At 37.0% G+C, this 16,769-nt stretch overlaps 1 protein-coding gene across 16 annotated transcripts in view; it reads left to right on the top strand.

Annotated features, from left to right (window-relative positions):
• PARD3 (par-3 family cell polarity regulator) overlaps positions 1-14,793 on the top strand; it is a 459,468-nt gene extending 444,675 nt beyond the window's left edge. For all 16 annotated transcript variants that reach the window (XM_042801882.1, XM_042801881.1, XM_042801880.1 and 13 more), the window contains 2 exons: positions 8,620-8,747; positions 12,687-14,793. In XM_042801882.1, coding sequence (XP_042657816.1) covers positions 8,620-8,747; positions 12,687-13,077 — 519 coding nt within the window. In that variant the 3' untranslated portion in view covers positions 13,078-14,793. The remainder of the gene's footprint in view (positions 1-8,619; positions 8,748-12,686) is intronic.
• Positions 14,794-16,769: the final 1,976 nt, after the last annotated feature.

The following is a 16,769-nucleotide window of genomic DNA, read 5'->3' as shown; positions in this document are numbered from 1 at the left end:
AGGTCCACATCTTTGTGTATGAAGTCACTGAGAACAGCCTAGGTAACATCACAGTAATCATAGTACATATGTCATCTTTGGTTGCCTATTGTGGTGGATATAGAAGATTTTTAGACTTTTTGGGGGTCTTTGTGTCCTTGTCTGTCTCAAACTCACCAATTTGAACCTGTGGTATTTTTGACATGCAGCATGGAGAGGAACAAAGGTAAATGTGTCCCTAAATGACCTAACACTGTTTAACATACTGTCTCAGGATATAGTCTTCTCTTTTCCCATGTTAGAAAACCTCTAACCTTCTCTGAAATTGAATAAATAAAATAAACATTTTTTTTATGACCAGATGTTTTTGATTTGATGTGGTGAAGATAATATGATAACTCATCACAGTTATAGTGTAGCAGTTTGGGGGCAAAAGGGGTCTGGGTGTAGGAGGTACTTTCCATTATGCATATCAACTGCTGTTTAGTCTCTAAATGAGAGATTTGAGCAACATTCTTGGGAAAACTGTGTATGAGAAAAACTTGCACTCTTGAAGACTTGGGAACTTAACTACTGAAGGTCATGGGCCAGATTGTTGTATATCTAAATGCCATAGCAACTTTAGACAGGCAACTTGGCTTTTATTATAGTTTCTTGTAATGAGCAAGGAGGGAATTATTTGGATGACAGGCTGATTACCTTAGGAATGGAATAATTTCCTAAATTGTGGGGCAGAACACTGACCTTTCCTTTTTCACTTATTCAAACAAACGAGATCTCTCTGTTTACTCCCCTTCTACAGATCATGCAAATGAGCTCAAAGTGACTAATTCAGCTTAATGTATTAATATTAATTCTGAAGCTTATTGTTGCTTTTGTAGGAGCTGTTCTGTTGTTAAATACATAGATGACCAAATGTTTTATTTTAGATAAGTACTTTAAAAAAATTGGCCCAGAGTATTTTTGATTTTTTTTTTTTTTTCCATCGTGTACTCCAGCCTTTCAAAAGCACAATGCTTGGAAAGGATAAAGCAATGATCTCATCCATTTCAGCAGTTCACAGTCATTTCAGTGTTAAGGAGCCATAACCCTCTCTCTTTAGGAGTGTGTATTACTTTAACATATTAGTCTAAAATGATGGACTTTGTTAAGACACCCTTTCAAAACAGATCCAGATGTATTATTAAATACCAGTGACACAAAAAAATGCAAAAGTGGTTTATAATACATATGCAGGAAAATACTTAGATACATTCATCAACGTCTTTTCAGTCTTCTCCATCTGTAAGATGTTGGTTGCAAACCACAGCAGAGAAAAGTGCACCTGTATGTGGACCATTGTTGAAAAGTGTATTTTCACCTGGGGCAGATGGGTTGTGCAGCCTACATAAACAAAAGTCTTTACATCCAGAGAAGCCTCTGAGTCTGACAGCAGCCAACTCTGACCTGGTTTGGACAGAAAGAGGGGAAAAACTCATGCAGAAGTGTGTGCTATGAGGTGATAAGTAGTTTGCATTTCTCATTAACAAGCTGATGGGAGGGTTGAGGATAGGGAACAAAGTGCTGGTGTGATGTGGGACTGTTGGTTACTTTAAGGAAGCGTAAATGAACACAAAGTTTACAGTGTAAGTAATGGATACTGACGGAAATCTCACAGCTCTGGGGACATTCAGAGGAGTTCAATAGCTCAGAAACCCGAGCTAATACATTACCAAAACGATCCTGTGAACACCAACTCAAATCCATCCTGGGCTATTAATGGCCTGTGACACAGGAGTCCAGTTACCTGTGACAGATACCTTCAGTCCCCTCCACGGGTTGGAGGCAGGTCTCCGTACCATGGAGCACTACATCACTCTGGCTCTGAGCAGGAACGGTGGCAGAGGGACCAGCACCAGATCCCAACTCTTTCTGACTGTGCCCATCAGGTGAAGGTTGTTTCTCTGTAGATGAGCCATGCGACAGAGCTGGATGTTTTGCCCAGCTGTCTTTGCCCTGCCAGTAAACAAAATACTTGACTGCCTACGAGTGTTCATACAGCATCAGGCAGCTTAACAGACAGAAAAAATGATAACGCTGGAATGAGATGACACCGTCTATTAAACAGCGTAACGTTTCTGCTCAAGGCCATTTGAATGACACACTGTTAAGGTTTAATAACTGACTAACTGGCGCAACATCACGCTGTCTCTAAAATCCACTAGTTCTGCAATTGAGTCACAGATTTATGAAAAGGTTTTTGCATTTGTTTATCTTAAGATAACTTTCTCAGGCTTCATAATTTTTTGTCTTTTACATGGCTTTTTTATTTTTTGTGTTTCAGAATACAAGGTACAAGAGGGTTTCAAGGGCAATACTGTATGCCTGATATTACATGGGGGAAATAAAAGAGAAAAAAATAAGATAAAATATGATTAATCCATTTTAATCCTACTGGTGTTAAATTCCAGTCAGAATTTGCAGAAAGTTGTATCTGGGCATGTAGAATTGTATGGAAACACAGTATGTCTGCTAATATTTAAGGCCCTTGCTGTTGCTGACATTTTTATACCAATGCAGGATTCTTTGGGGGCTGATTTTTCTGTTTGGCACAAAAGTTGAGTCTCTGGTTTTTGTTCTTCTCTGGATAGTATTTGGTCTGCTGAGGTTTATCCTTCCTTGCACTAGTCCTGGGACTTGGGGGATTTTGGTTGTAATTTGTTCCATATCTTGTATTCTTTTCCTAGTCACATCTTAATTAACAGATCCCCACCTTCAATAACAAAACCAGCATTATAGCCCTAAATGTCATGGGAGTGAACAATCCATTCTAAAGAAAGGGCATATTAAAGCCATTGAAAACACTACAGCTGCTTGCCAGTCCTGCTTGTAGAAGCACCCTAACGATCAAAAAAACCCACAAAGGTGCAGGAGGGACAAAAGTTGCCTGTTTCTTTTCTCATCTTTAATAAAAAAAAAAATCAGTACTAAAAATGGAAAGTGGCAAATTCCATTTCCCAGATCTGTTTGGTTGGTGGGAGAAAATTGACATTGAGAGAATAGTTGAGCTAGGAGTCAAATAAAAAAGGTAACAGCTAACCGGGTCAAAATAAATACATTACCTGACTCATCTGAATATAGCTTTAATTGTGTGCACAAATTTGTGAAAGGTAAATAATTGCACGATAGTCATAGAGGAGTGATTCCAGAGATCCTAATAACAGACTTAGGCATGGCCTGATAGATAAATGCTTAGAAAATTTAGGGACCATTTTTTAATTTTCTTTCTGTTTATTGGTGTATAGATCTTGTCTCTAAGTCAGATGTAAAGAAAAAAAAATTTTTTTTTTTCTGTTTATGGTACTCCTTTCTTATCCCTGTATTGAAGTCCTTGACCTATTCAAAGCCATAATGAATTTTAAACAATCTAAAATTATTTCAGAAAAACAAAAGCCTGATTTTTATCGCTAACTTTGACTGTAACATTAATTTTACCTGAAAAAAATGAGTAGCAGACTATAGTCAAAGCAAACACTGTAAAGTTTATATCAGGCTGTAAATTATGTAGAATTACTCAACACATTAATGAGAAAGAAAAGTAGTATATTAATTCTTTCTATTATGAATCCATTTCAAGAGTCTCTTTCAGGATATTTTATTCAAGATATTTGGCAATATCTAATGGAGCATTGCAGTAGACAAAGAATATATTAGGAGCCAAACCGATATTTCTTCTACCTCAATCTGTTTCAGAGAGGAAACCAAAATTAGGCAGGGCAGCCTCTCCACAGGTAGTTACTCATCAGCTGTGTAGTTAATATCCATTCTGTATCAAACCTGCAAAGTATTTAATGAAATACCAGCAATTTATTGCCAGGATTTAGGCTCTGATTTTAAAATTTTATATTTTAAGCTTTTTTCCCCCACTAGCTTCAATCTACTGACTTATGTGAAACAGAAAATGAAGATAGAAGATTTTAAAAAGAAATTAAATAGTTTCAGTTTGTAAACAAACATATTTATAGCGCACAGGCAAGCAGTGCATGTAAATACCCCAGTCAGAATTTCTCTTAAGTGGTTTGTTTCTACCATACTGAAGTTCTTCTTTCTGTTGCTGCTATACATAGAATGAAATCTTTGGCCCATACCACACCATTCAGCTTCCTACATACACACCACAGAAAGATACACAAAGGGATGGGATTTTCTTATTATACAGTGTTTGAATTAATACACACACCTGTTGACAATTTTTAGAAGAAATATTGCTATATGTTTTGTTCACCATAGCAACATAAACAAAAAGATGGAATTAAAAATAGTTTTCAAGGACATCTCCCAGAACCATTGAATGTTTTTTATCGTTCAGAATTTTGATATGCACAGTTACTGGATTGTCTTTCATCTGTGCCAAGTACATCTACACATAAATCGGGCAAGGTTGTTTAATCTTATGTATTTCTAATTAGTGCTGAACTATAAGAACCATGGGCTTTTGGGCTACCTTGTATCTACCAACTTCCCAGGTGGACTTGAAACTTCTTGGTTAAACACAGAGCTTAATCTGGAAAAAAAATAGCACATTTATTTTAGTATTACATAACGGTCTTTTTTAATAACTGGGAAGATACTAGGGGACTTGCTCCTTTAGTAATCTCCCTACTAACACAAAGGAGTTCTGTGGGTCTGAGTATGCATTTCTCCCAGCTTCTCCCTATGGCAGTAGGCTGTCAGATAGGTGTGTCACCTCAACTGGTAGATCTCCTGTCACCTGAACTGGTTGGATCTTGCTGACAGCCAAGTGCCCCAGGTTGCCCCCATGATCTCCTGTCTGTAATTCTATGCCAACTTTGATCTGTGCCAGTCCGGGAGGATCCATGCTGCCACCATGCAGAGCTACCCTCTGTGGGCAGAAATGCCACTCTGCAGGGAAAGAAGCAGTGGGCAGCCAGTAGTTTAGCTAGGAAGGAGAGGATGGACCTTTATCCCTAAAATATGCTGCTCTTTACTGCTGATAGTGGTCAGTGTGACATGAGTCATGGGTGTACATTCTCTGTGAAACAAGAAAGAGTTGTTTGCATGAAGTAAGAAATCTGTGGAAACTTTTGACTTTGCAGCCCAGGTTTTAAATTAATGCTTCTTTGAGAAGTGAGCTGTGTAATTTCATGTATCTTAAAGCACAATTTTACATGCCGAGTATTGTGTAATAATGCTGAATGCAATAACTGTCATTGCCACTTAAATGTATTGTGGAAGACATGAACATACATTTATTTGTATAACGCAGTCTTGGTTGTTATTGTGGCCTTGACCGCATCTTGATTTAAAAGGTCAGTGCTTGTCATACATCCCATTGCAAACAAGGCCAGAGTTCTTATTAATCTATACTGTGAAGACTGAGCTGTTGCCAGGTTTGTTGGATGATTTCAGGTTATTATAATTGTACTTAGCCTTGTGTTGATATCAGTGTTAAAATTACCGTGTTATATGTATTCATTACACATGTTTTTTTGTTGCTGTTGAAAGATGTGAAAATAGTTCAACTTTTTTTAATTATCTCCATTTTGTGCTGACATAAATGGTGCATGCATGTATATAGATGTGCATTTGTGTATATATTTTATATAAATATATATGTATAAAAATATACTTTGGGGATTGAGACAAAATTACCAATTAGCTTTGGAAGACTAAGGTTACTTATGATATAAATATTTTTGGTTTAGATACTTTAATCAAAAGCATATTGAAATGATAAATCACTGTATGGAGATTTGCATTTTTCTGAACAAGTTAAGGAATCAAAAAGGAATATGTTAAGTCTTTATATCATCATATCCATATATATATCAGTGGCATTCATTCTGGTATCACTGAGGTTTTTAATTAAAATATTTAAAAGAAAGGCCACATGGTGGAATGTACCTGTCTGTGTGTCTATATGTTATGTTATGCTATGGAATATGTGATTACAAACACAGGGAGTATTTTTATGTGTCATTGCTGTATTTTTGGATGCTTGAAATCAGATAGCAGATTCTATTATATGAACAGCTTATTGTAGATGTGAACAATATGCAGACAGGACTCCAAATATAATTTTTCAGATTAGTTAAGTATTGCAAATCCACTTTGTTTAACAGGGCATACAGGTACTCATACCTTCAGAAAATCAGATAATGGATTTTAGATGTTTGCCTTTAGACCCATCAAATTATAAATGCTGTCCATTAGATGAAATTGTTTGTGAACTGCCGAGAATCCAGACATAACTCCTCAGATCCAGTCATTCTCGGCATGCATTACAGCAGGCAGACAGGCGTGATAGCCCCTGCCCTCTATTTAACCATTGGCTCCTTTGTGAGTTAAAAAAAAGTATCTCTGAAGCTACATTTTGATATTGGTCCATTCGTAGTCCATCCATAGTCCATTAGGGCTTTCAAAGCCTCTGTCACTTTAGTAAAGGCTTTTGTGATAACTTCAGCTCTCTGCACATGTGTGTGCGTATACTTGCATTCATGCTTTCTGGATGATCCATTTTAGTGTCTTATATAAACCTAAACTGAGCAGCAGTTCTGTTCTAGTTCCACCTGTTTGGTAATTTAACTATTCCCTCACTGTAAAAATCCTTTAATCTGTTCTATTTACATAATCTGTTCATATGACGTAATGTAGCTGGAAGCTTTCCAACGTTGTTAGAGTGGAACCCATGAAATTAGGAGATTTGCTCTAAAATCTTAGTTTAAATGTTTTTATTCTGTATGGGGAACTTGAGATGAGAACTTTTGAGTTTCCCTCTGGTTCTCTGTAAGCTGCTTATAACTACACTGGAGAGAATTCACAAATAAATCTTGTGATTTTCAGATAATCACTCACATCCATAAGCTGAGCCCTTCAATAAAATACCAAATGTCAGAAGACTCTCAATAAAGTCAAGAAAGTTAGAAATGTTGACATATGCAATAACTGAAACGCTGCTCTGGATGTGTTGCCCTTATTTAATATAGTAGGAAATCTCCATGGGGGTTGTTGGTTTGGACATACATATGTACAGCTTATTCATCTCTAAGAAAATTTCCCACAAGGCTGACACAGGATTCTGTTTTCTCAACTTGTTGCTTCATCATACCATTCCTAAATTATTTTTCATTAGAAACACTGTTTTACTGAGATTTTTGCAGAGTAAATCTATTCTGAAATAGACATAAATGTTTCATTAAGGATTCTCTTAAATAAGTTCTCTGCTACTTGTAGTCTATGCTTTCACATTCTGATTCTTTTGCACAATAATCTTCTTGTAATGTGAAGAGCAGTTGTTCACCAAATTGTTATCTGTTAAATTCTGAGCCAAGACTGATGCTCTGTCTGAAGTGTATTGTTATTGAAAATCAAGTTTGTAAAAGTTGTACATCTGTTTCAAATTTGTTGTGACTCTGGCTACCTGAAGGTACTTGTCTATATAGTAAGACAAAGGAGAATTTTATGTCACAAATTACAACTTTCTAGTTTCTAAAACTTGTATTCAATGTACAAAGCTTTTCAAAAGCCTTTTATCTTGCAGATATTTGTGAGCCATTATGATATCTTTCTGCTGCAGAAATTATTATGGCAAAAAAACCCAAGAGATGTTTGTTTTGAAGGACAGCACAGATAAAAGGCAAAAAGTGCTTTAACAAAAGCAAGTCTGAGACAAGCTTTTTCAGTCCCAGGCTCAGACAAGTGGTTATGCTCCCTAACCTCCCAGTTATTAGACTTATATGTTTTGAATACAACTGGTAATTTTAAGGAGATAAAATAATGCTCTGTTTCTTTGTTAGGTGAAACCTTATTATTAAAACAACAAAAAAAGCCAATACTCTGACTTTTGTTGCACCCTATTTTACAACTTGAAATCACAAAACCTGAAGAAAGTAGTAATGTAAAATAAAAAGTGGTATCTCTACAAAAGTAAACTTTTCTGTAATCCAAAGTTTGATTCCAGCCATTCTGTCAGATGTTGACCAGTAATACTCTGTATTCCCAGAAAGGCCATCCATTCACACTTGCGCCTACTATTGGCCTCAAAGTTTCAAATTGTCACTTCATTAAGATGTTATCTAAAATCTTTCTCAGAGATAGAGGATTCCCCATTGCCCACAAGAGACTCGCTAGATTTGTCTACTTGATCATATCAAACCAGAAAATGTTTTCCTGTCTCTCTGAAAAGCAAGCGGTGCATGTCTGGACCAACAGCAAAAGGATGGCTCCACTAATGTAGAACATCACTTGAGCATACCGGTGAGGTTTGAAAGAGCTGCTGGGCTCCCTCCTCCCTCAGATCCTCAGCGGGGTGTAAAACTTGGCATTACAATAGCTACGCTAACTTAAAGTGTCTGAAAATCTGTTCCACCAACTTCATTTAAATTTCAGTGTTACTATAAAAGCATAACCCGTTCCAGACCACCGTTTTCCTGATACATCTTGTAAATGGCAGGTCAGAAATGGAATCTGTAGCACAGGCCACTGCTATGGCTCAGAATTTAACCTAATTGTTATGGAAGAGCTACATGAAGCCCCTGTTGAAACAAATATAACTGCACGTGTGCAAAAGCGATCTAAAATATAGCTCTTTTGTGAGTATTCTTCTGCTTTGTTTAAGAGATTTTTGTTTTCATTTTGTAGCCAAGCACCAAGACGTACTCACAGAGTGGCAGACACTCAGTATCAGTAGAGGTTCAAATGCAGCGACAGCGGCAAGAAGAAAGAGAGAGTTTCCAGCAAGCTCAGCGGCAGTACAGCTCATTACCCAGGTATCGTAACTGTCTGAAGCTATTCAGTGTATATGAGCCTGGAGCTAATTTCATTTGTAGAAGGAAAATGTTGTACTTAGTGCAGACACTTTTGTTTAGTATTGTTATAAGGTGGAATGTATTCAACGTGGAAGAGGCATAAAATTTCTTAAGTGAGACCATGTGGTAGCTGTTGATTTTAGAATTACCTCAGAACTGATTTCAGTGGGATTTGATGACAGCACCCAACAGAAATGAGACAGTAAAGCAAAGCTATTCTTTGTGAGATACCATCCAGTTTAATTTTCTGCAATCACAAAAGTCTTCTGAGCATGACATGAGTTGTCCCCTTCTGATAGGTCAGGCTTTTTTTTTTATGTTGCCTAATTCCTTATGGGGTAGAAATTCTATCTTTATGATGCTAATACAGAGGACAACTTAAAAAAAAAAAAAAAATTCTCAAGACCTCAACAAAAGAATATTGAAGTACTGAGAAACTCTGTCCAAAAGATCAGGGCCTTCAAGTTTCCAGTATATACATTTCTTTTCAGTTACTGGGTCATTAGCAATGGAATGCTGAAAATTAATATAGTTTTTGTCTTAACAAATCTGTATTTTAAAAAAATCTCAGGTTTTTATAAAATTATCTGTTTGGGCGAAAAGTCTTTTACTTGATACTTAGTTTTCAGAATTACTAAAAGTTTGCCTAACTTGTATTTTAAATTAGCTATCATAGCTAAGCATTATGCAAATAGCTTTTGCATTTTCAAATATCAGTGTCATTGGTTGAATGGAGAATCCTTTACATAGGAGGTTGGTGTCAAATTCCCTTTCAGCAACGTTACATCTTTTTTTGTGCCCTGTGTGGAAATGGTGCAGAAAAAAAAATTTGTGACAACATGTTTTACCAGCTGTATCATAACTCTTTTTTTTGGAAACAAATATAAGCTTCATAATCAAAGTTATCTAATCAGGAACTCTTATCCTACCAACATTTTTGAAAATAAAACAGATCGCTCAGATTTTCACATGCTATAACACTTTTCAGTGTAGAATTTTTCTGTTAAGTTTGGAAGGTGGGAAAGATAAATGTAAAGTTACTGTGTTGTCTTAGATTGTTAGTTTATCATTTCAAAAATCTTTATGTTCCCTTTGCTTCTTATCTATACATTCCTTCTGAAGTGACCACACCTATTAATGCCATATTGTTTTGCTAGAGAAATTCTCTCAGTTTGGCCAGCCCCAGTAATGCACAGATTGAGTGGAAGAGCACAAATTCTAGTGGCACTTTTAAGTTGGGGGGTTTATTTTTAGTTTGAAAACTGTCATTCTTAAAACTTCCTTCACCTGTTCTGCTCAATCACTGGTAGAATTTAAAAGTTGGAATTCAGTTACAATGAAGTTCCAGTGGCAGAATTTAAGAACTGTAAGGAGAAAATTAATCTACAAGAAATTTGGAAAATAATGCTTTGGGTCATAGAAACTGTTGTTTTGAAAAAAGTGACAGAACTTCACTCAATGTGGTTGAGAAATTACTGGCAAACCAGTAATGCATGTTACTGAGTAATTAATGATAATTTCATTACTTTCTTTGAGCACTCTGGGTATTTCAGCTGTGCTGAGAGCAAACAGAATTTCAGGACCTTGGGCTAAAGTTGAGCACTGTAAATACCCCAATACTCCCATAACAAGCTGGGACATCCAGGTCTCCAGTTTTACAAACTGTTTGTAACTCTGTGGCTGATCTTTAAAGAAATCTTACTGTTACACAGAAACTTAGGTCCCAAGCTTAATGTTGCAACTGTCGCTTTGTAATGATTAAAGTTTGTTTGACCTTTCTTGCTTTTCATCTTGCATGGTCTTTAGGAGCCTCCTTTTTTTCTCTTTGTACATTCAAATCATTGGTACTGAAGGCAAATAAACTCTTGAGTCATTTTTAAAGGATTTTCCCAGAAATACAGGGAAAGTGGGCCAACTAATTTTGAACAAGTACCAGAAAACAGACAGTAAATTAAATCAGTTCAACTAGTCATCCTCTTGTCCCATGTGAAACTGTAAAAGCAATGTTTAACTCCAAGTTAATTTTCCAGTACTTAAAATTTATCTTGCTCTAGATCAGAAATCTGACAGTTTCGTAGCCTACAGAGGTTCGTTCAATTTGCTGTTGTTCCAGAGAGTGATAAAATATGGCTCAGAAACATTGTTTCCTTGGCAAAGTTGGTTATGTGAATACCAAGACCATCTACAAAAATTTGCATAAGAATTTACATTATGTTGTAATTTATGCTGTAATAATTTACCTTCATCCTGAATAACAATTTCCATCCAGAGGTCTCAAAATCTATTATAAAATAAGGTGGATAAGGTCATTTTCAAATTATATGTGTGGAAGGAAGATTGCAAAAACATTAGGTGGCTTTTTACTTTTACTAATGGTAGAAAATTTCTCCAGGTCTCCTGTATCTCTGTTGTGGAAGCTCACAAATAAACAAATAACAACCAAAATAAAAATTAATTTCAACACAATTAAGCAGCACTCTGCAAACATACAAACAGCAGGTCTAAATGTCCATGAGAGGAGAATAAATCTATCACCACACAAACTCCTAAAGTTTAATGACAACGCAAAATGCTCAGTCACTCACCTCAAAAAAAAATGAAGGCTCTCAACCTCAAGGAACTTCTTAGGGCAACATCCCAACCCATAGGAACTGCAAGGAGTTTCCTTGGGCAATGTCCCAACCCAAGGGAAGAGTCCTTACCCACAGGGCACTGCTCTAGGAAGGACTAGCTCAAAATGAATGCCCCAGAGGATTCCATTTATACCCAAGCGGAATCTGACCTGTGGTCGATACCAGCCCCTACTGGCCAAGGACCCCAGTTACCATAAAGCCCTGAAAACAAGGGCACAGAAAACGTTCAACAGCCAGGAAGCCCCATTTTCATCTAGTGGGTGCACCTGCCATGCTCTCCGTTGCATATTCATTGGATGAGACCACATTGAGTCATGTGTGTTGACATGAAAAACCAAGCCATATATAAACAACTAAATTATTTTCTTACTGATTATTGTCACAATGTATTTTGCTGTACTGCTTGATTCTTGTACACTAATTTTGATCTCAAAGTGGGTATTTTTTTTGCTGCAGCACAGAATTGTTTTACTCTATCATCACCAATCTTATCTTAAATTCATAAAAGCATCGAGCAGCTTGATCATAAATTAAAGCTATTTCAAATCCATAATCCATCTTCAAAATAATGTGATGATTTATTGTGAAAAGAGATAAGAATTTCTAATTCCTATATGTATTTGATTTATTTATGTACCCCGTGGATCCAAAAAATGAGCAAGAAAGGTTATCTGCCTTTTCTTTTATGAAAGCTATAGCAAACTGGGAAACAATTCTGATAGCACAAAATTCCTTAGTTCTGGAATTTGGAGGAAGAAACTCATCTGTGTAACTGCCTATTATTAATGAGCTTTATCTTCTGATTTGTGCAGTGTTATAGCAAGTGTTTTAAAGATCTGCCTGCTGCATTTTTAATCAAGTGTGAATCTAGATTCAAATCTTTCATGAGTGACTTCACAAGTGCTGGCTGTTATCTTGCTTCTGAGGAAGCACGGCAATGTGTATGGTCTTTGCTAGTTTGCAACTGAACTGTAGCACTTTTTTCTTGAGAACATGATGGTGGTTATAGCACTGAATGGGTTTTCACAGCATATTCCCCCTGGAGAGGCCTAGAAATATAGTTCAACTCTGTAGGAAATGTTCTCCCAACAGAAGAGGGAGGGTGCCTCTTTGGGGCAGAAGTAAACATGACTTATGGAGAATACTATATCTGGGGGAAACCTGATGGCATTGAAGAAGCACCCTTCTTTCCAGGGATTGTTGTCAATAACAGCAGAAGGGGAACCAAAACATTTGTCTTAAAAGCCTCTTCCATTTTTCTTTCCAGGCAAAGCAGAAAAAATACCAGTTCTGTATCTCAAGACTCCTGGGAGCAGAGCTATTCCCCTGGAGAAGGGTTCCAGACTGCAAAGGAAAATCCCAGATATTCCAGCTACCAGGGATCAAGGAACGGCTATATGGGGGGACATGGCTTCAATGCCAGGGTAATGCTAGAAACACAAGAACTGCTCCGTCAAGAGCAGAGGCGGAAAGAACAACAACTGAAAAAAAAAACTTCTGAAGGGCCTAGCAACTATGACTCATATAAGAAAATTCAGGACCCTAATTATACGCCTCCTAAAGGTCCTTTCAGGCAAGATGTACCACCTTCACCATCTCAGGTAGCGAGGTTGAACAGACTGCAAACACCAGAAAAGGGAAGACCATTTTATTCTTGAGGTGAAGAAAATGAAGATCAACTTATCATGCAATAAGGAACATTTTCATATAAAGACTTATATTTTGAAAACTTTCTAAACTGATGGTACTAAGGAATATATCCATTGTCTGTTTCAGTGCCTTTAAAAATACAGGCAAAGCGTTGATGGGCCTTATGTCTTTGCCGTTCTGTCTCAAGTGTTGAATTCATGGAAGGATGTTCCACCATTTGACAATCATAGCGGAAGTGAGCAACGCCGCCCCCGCGTACCGAGTCCCGTAGCCCAGTCCAGTAGTTGTCAATGGCTTATTACTAGGATTTGTTGTAATGTGTTTTACTTTGCAGTGACTTACTACACCAACATGTGGCTTTGTGGCATAAAATTAATGAATTTGAGGTTGAAGGAAGCATTGACATGTCCTTTTTTATTTCTCTTGGGTCAGGAGGAGGGTTACATATCACTCTTGAGTGGATAAGGCTTAGCTCTACTCTGTATCGCAGTCGCAGTTCTAAGATGTTTTATGGTGGAGTCATTACCAGGCTTTATTGATCAATATTTAAGTGTCTATATGCTGAAAAACTATCCTTTTCCTATTATGCACATATGCACTCTTTTTCTCTCTCTCTCCCCACTCTGAGCTTATAAAAAAAACCTTTATCCTGACTCATGAGAAAAACAATATTAAGCTTTCAGTTATCCTGAGAATCCTGTTACAATTGCCTTATAATCTTAATATACATTCCATTACAAATTAAATAACTGGAGAGAGACTATTTATACAGTCACAGCCAAACCCTTGATAAGTGTATTTTACTATTTTATTAAAGATGGGAAATTATGAGCAAACATACAACTGAGTTCTGCTTTGCTTTACTTCCAAATTAATTTGCTCACTTGACACTTGTGTCTAGGAAGAGAACTAGAGAGGGTATCATCCCTTGGTCATCTGATGCACATTTGTCTTTGGGCAGATTTTGGAGATAGCTTAAAGCAAGAGCAGAAGAAATCAAAGTTTTTCTTTGGATCAAAAAACTGAAAAGAAAACATTATTTTTACAGTCTATGAAGCTGTGTGGACAAGTACCTTGTGCTTCCGTACACTGTATTGTGGCATCATGATGCTACATTAAAAAGAAATCTTTAAGTATATGAATGAGAGATAAGTGGAGACAAACTGTTACACATCATCCTGAAAACACGTCAGTATCCAAAAATAACTAAATCAAAAAAAAATTGCTCTAGCAATGAGTAATATTTGAATGTGCATATGGAATACAAGAATTTCTTTTGCAGCAGCTGTTTTTATGTTTGTTGGTCTGAACTTCATGTATTATAAAAAATGTAGCTGGGTTGCTGAAGTGCCTGCAAATCCTGATGTGAAAAGGCTTGAGAATGGATCTCAGCCTATCGTGTACAAAAAGGAAAGAGAGAAAGCAAGAAAGAAAATCATGAATTGCGTGATTTAAAAAAACGCCTATTTTTTTTTACTGGCACATTTTATTTTTGCGCCAACTTGTTTCTAGAATATATGTGAAATATCAGCACACATATCTGTGTCTTTTATGCCTGTTTGTTAACTGTTTTTGTTGTTAATAATGTACTCCATGTTTAAAAGTTGTTATCAGTGTAAGCACAGTGACATTGGGTGACAATAGCTCTTTTACGCAGAATCTACAAAACTGTGTAAAACGGCTTTCCGTGTACATATGAAATTTAGAATAAAAGGCTGTTTCCATCTTTGTCTTGATATTGCCTGTAGACCCTTACGAGAACTGCTGCAGACATTGAGTTTAAAAAAATATTTAACAGATGTTATTTTATCCTATTGCTAATGGTTTGCGTGTGTCTTTCTGTGAGCACTTACAAACATTGTCAAAAAAAAAAAAAAAAGAAAAAAAAAGATTTACAGCCCAGCTGAACACCTGAAAACTATCCTCAGAGGGAAAAAACACTCAGTTTAATGTCTTGTGTTATTTTAGGCCATATCTGTGACATTTAAAAGGTGCATTCTTAAGACTAACCTCTGTGGCAAAAATCTTCCGTGCTGTAGCATGGAGTCCTCTCCCCGAGGAGTCCACTGTCAGAAGGGCACCCGCTGTGCTCTGGCCAAATCTGGGCATGTGTGAGGAAGCCCCTCTGCACCAAGTGTGTTTGTTGGGCTCTGATGGGAGCCCTTCACAGGAATTTTGACATGGTGAAAAATAGGAAAAGGCAGATTTATGAATGCAGCAATATTTATGGTGCCAGTGATACTCTGTTTCCCCCATTAGTATAGGAGCTGTGTCTGGTTTTCTCCCTCTTCCCCTCATTCCTCCTTTTGTTGGATACTGCAGGAATGTCAATCATAATTCTGTATATGCATGACATCAGGCTGTTGCCATGGCAATAACAGTGTCAAATTATTCACTGTGACTTTAGTGTGGGATCTCAAGGGGAAGAGTAGGAGGAGTTGCAAGGTGGACAGGCAGCTTTCAGTGCCCAAACAAACTAAAGGCATGATTTTGCAAAAGACCTAAATTGTAGTGGCTTGCAGTTGTGAGTGGGGAAATAATTGCATTTGCAGTTTTGCAGGCCTTGCTGTCTCATCTCCTGACTGCATTCCCAGATTACATAGTTTGATGTTTCTATGGAATTATTTGGACAAGCAAATAATTGCAAGCACTAAAAAATGCATTCACAGGAATGGAAAACAGATTGAAGTCCTTTTCAAAATAAGGCCTTTGATAAACTGTTATAGGAAAAAGGGCATATGTTTGGAAAAGTATGAAGTACGGGATGTTTTACGTGTGAGGATGGCATATGTTAAAGTTTACCCTTCTATGAAACTCCTCTTCAAGGTGTTAACAATTTGCCATAATTAGATGTGTTCATGAAAGAAGGCAGATGTTCTCTTTGGGCCATGTCTGTGTTATGTTAGTAGAGAATAAGGTCTTTTTCTGGCTTCATCATCCTGTCTTCTTCCTGACACAGCGTAGACAGGATTTCTAATATTAACTCCCATAAGTTGCAAAGGGCGATAAGGAAGTGGGAGGGAGATATTTTAATAGAAAATGACCTTTCGTTCTGCATAGTGAATAGATTCAGAAGTTAATTGAGCTAACTGCATTACTGCAGTAATTTGTTTGTGGACGCATTACCATTATGAGTTTAACTCTGTAGCATTAGTGCATTTAAGAATGGTCACAGGACAGACAGTGAGCTTACAACATTGAGGAGAGGGTGTAAAGCTTCCACATTTTTCTCCATTGAAACTCTAAAAAAAACCATCTGCAAAGCCTGCTGGTTTTTTATCAAAATAATTTGTTAATAGTATTGAAATTCCGTGGGAAAGTTTAATATTACTAGTGCAGAAGACTGCTGCCTTTCTAAAAAAAACTGCTTCCTCTCTTCTTATAGGTCCTCTTTGGAAACAAGAGCGCAGCCCTAGCGAGTTATTGCATGGGCCAGAGAGTTTAATATATGTCTTTGAGAACTGTGCCATCAAAAACAGCAAAAAATGGCATAGAGCCCAGCTGAACATGGTCAGAAAGTACAATTGCCATTTATTGCTGGCAAACAGCATGAAGAACAACAAAACAAAATTTAAACCCATCATGCCTGTAGATATATGGCATGCCTTTCAAAGCTATGCTGATGTTTCGCTCACGTTTGCTCTATTTATGAGTGTCTGTAACATTGCATTTATCTGTGCTGGGTATGTTGAGAAATGAA

Source organism: Tyto alba, unplaced genomic scaffold, assembly GCF_018691265.1.
Source record: "Tyto alba isolate M040663 unplaced genomic scaffold, T.alba_DEE_v4.0 Super-Scaffold_38, whole genome shotgun sequence".
NCBI lineage: Eukaryota > Metazoa > Chordata > Aves > Strigiformes > Tytonidae > Tyto > Tyto alba.
Note: the sequence above shows the minus strand (reverse complement) of the source record. Positions and strands in the feature narration are given on the sequence as shown.